The 2244-nt window shown below is 50.7% G+C and overlaps 1 protein-coding gene across 1 annotated transcript in view; it reads left to right on the top strand.

Annotated features, from left to right (window-relative positions):
* Positions 1-611: 611 nt before the first annotated feature.
* The window catches only part of ar (androgen receptor), a 28840-nt gene continuing 27207 nt past the window's right edge, over positions 612-2244 (top strand). Inside the window, exon 1 of the mRNA XM_014006776.1 lies at positions 612-2242. Coding sequence (XP_013862230.1) covers positions 1122-2242 — 1121 coding nt within the window. The 5' untranslated portion in view covers positions 612-1121. The remainder of the gene's footprint in view (positions 2243-2244) is intronic.

Genomic DNA, 2244 nt, shown 5'->3' with positions numbered 1-2244 from the left:
ACTTAAATTTTTGCTTTTGCCCCACTCTAGCACCAATACAGTCAAAATTAAAACTTATTTCTCCATCTAAAAAAAGGTGATATAAACAGATTAAGATATTAATCATCACAAATCCTCTACTTGCTGTTATTTAAAGCATTTGGTACCAGAACAGCTCACATCATGACAGGACCTCCACCGTGTCTCAGTGCAGACTTTTGTAAAACGGTTCAATAAAGCTGGTTTAAAAAATTTTTTCAATGCCTCACTGTATTTTTATGACTTTGTGTGTGTGTCTGTGTTTGTGTGTGTGTGCATTTCTTTAAACACTTGTGCTTTTTTTCTTCTTTTGCCCATGCGTGCAGCATATGACACCAGCCGAAACCACCAAATCAGACTGCTGCAGGTCACACTAAAGCTTTTTAGATGTTTGTTGTTTTGCATTACTCTCTCCCAGCAATAGGCAGCTTTCTTAGAGTTCAACCTCTTTCATGACCACCAAGCGTTGAAACATCTAGGTTAAAACTGTTATTTATAAGAATATCCTAAAATGTATTTGAGAAATCAGAATGTATTGTTTCATGCTCTATAGGACATTATAAATGAGGCATCAATGATTTATAAGGGGCAGATCAAAAGACCTCAATACAAGTTAAGTGAACTTTAAAATTAAGTTTGTATTAAATCTTTTTAAAATAAGATTATCTTTTCATCCTTGTTAGGAACCTGAGAAATCCACCTGTGCTTTGGCAGCCTTTAAAACTGATGCTCTGACAGTCTGATGTAAAAACAACTGCAGGCGCAGAGAGGCGCAGATAATGGAAGGCTTGTTTCGTCTACTGGAAAACTCTGTCACGGTAGTCACCTAATAAAGTGTTGCCTATTTTAATTTCGTCAAATGGATCTTTCAGCGCACAAAGGGCAACATTTTAGATTTGTCCCCTCTGACTCTCAGATTTAGGAGGAGTTTGCAGCAGCTCCTATAAGACTTTTACTATTTTTCTTTCCCTTTTTTTAAATCCAAAGCTCAAAGTCTGATCGGGCGAGCAACGGATCAACAATTACACCAGGACCTGTTTGGGGGCAACTTTTTTTTCTCCTCTCCTTGTGCAAAGTCCGTTGGAGTGAACTCAGTCTGGGAAATGAGCCAAATCCGTCGACACTTATCTTGTGGCAACTTTTCGCCTCCCGGGGTCAGGAAAACGGAGCCGGGCGACGAGGCGAGACCTCTGAACATCATGGCGCAAAGAGCTGAAGAAGATGAAAGTTCGGTCCGCTTCACCAAAAGCTGGACAGGAAGTGGTGTCTGCAGACTCAAAGGGTCAGACCGTGAAGCGACTGTCGGACTGGGCTGTGACACGATGGAGCCACGCTGCTGTCAGGCAGCTGCTGCTCCGCGGGAGGAGCTGTTCGACTGCCGAGTGGGCGACGCTCGCTCCGTCTCCGCCTGCGCCACCATCTCAGAGACAGCCCGGGAGCTGTGCAGAGCCGTGTCCGTGTCGCTGGGTCTCACCCTGATGGAGCCGAGCGACGTGGACGCCGCCGCCGCCGCGCTGCCGGCGTGCGTCGCTGCGGGTGACCAGCTGAGCGGAGGGGACTATTTTTTCACCGCTGACGCGTCCGGTAGTCTGAGCTGTCCCGAAGCTCAGATGCCGGCTGTCGGCGAGTACCGGTGTCCCGAGAGGGACAAACAACCGGTGGACATGTTTAAAAGTTCGGAGGTTTCGACCTCCTCCGGCCGCACATCGTTGTCTGCGAGTGGGCAAAACTTTCCACCGTGCGAGGCTGAGGACTCGGTCCGCGTCTCCTCCTCCTCCTCCTCCTCCTGTCACTTCGCCCCCGACAGCCTGGTTCACTTCGGCCACCCCGCCACCGAGAGACCGTGCCGGGTTTACCACAACCCCCACGACGGAGCTCGGGAGGTCGCGGAGGACGAGCCGGCTGGATACCACGCAGCGGAGGAGTACAGCGTCCGGGTCAAGTGTGAGGGGAGCGAGGCGTCCGGAGCGGCGTGGGCCGGTAATTACACCTTCAGCAAGCGGTACAACACGCAGTTCTGGGGCTCCAGGCAGTGCATGAACGAGTCTGCAGCGGGCACGGCGTTCATATGTAACCCGTACGAGGGCAGCGTGGTCCGGCCGGAGCGATGGTACCCCGGCGGGATGCTGAGGAGCCCCCATCAACCCCACCACCCCCATCACAACCCCGGAGACGTGAAGAGCGAAGTGGGGGACTGGCTGGACGTGGTCTACAACGACTCAAGGT

This window comes from Austrofundulus limnaeus, unplaced genomic scaffold (genome assembly GCF_001266775.1).
Source record: "Austrofundulus limnaeus strain Quisiro unplaced genomic scaffold, Austrofundulus_limnaeus-1.0 Scaffold37, whole genome shotgun sequence".
Classification (NCBI taxonomy): Eukaryota; Metazoa; Chordata; class Actinopteri; order Cyprinodontiformes; family Rivulidae; genus Austrofundulus; species Austrofundulus limnaeus.
The sequence above is the reverse complement of the archived record's forward strand: the minus strand, read 5'-3'. Positions and strand labels throughout refer to the sequence as shown.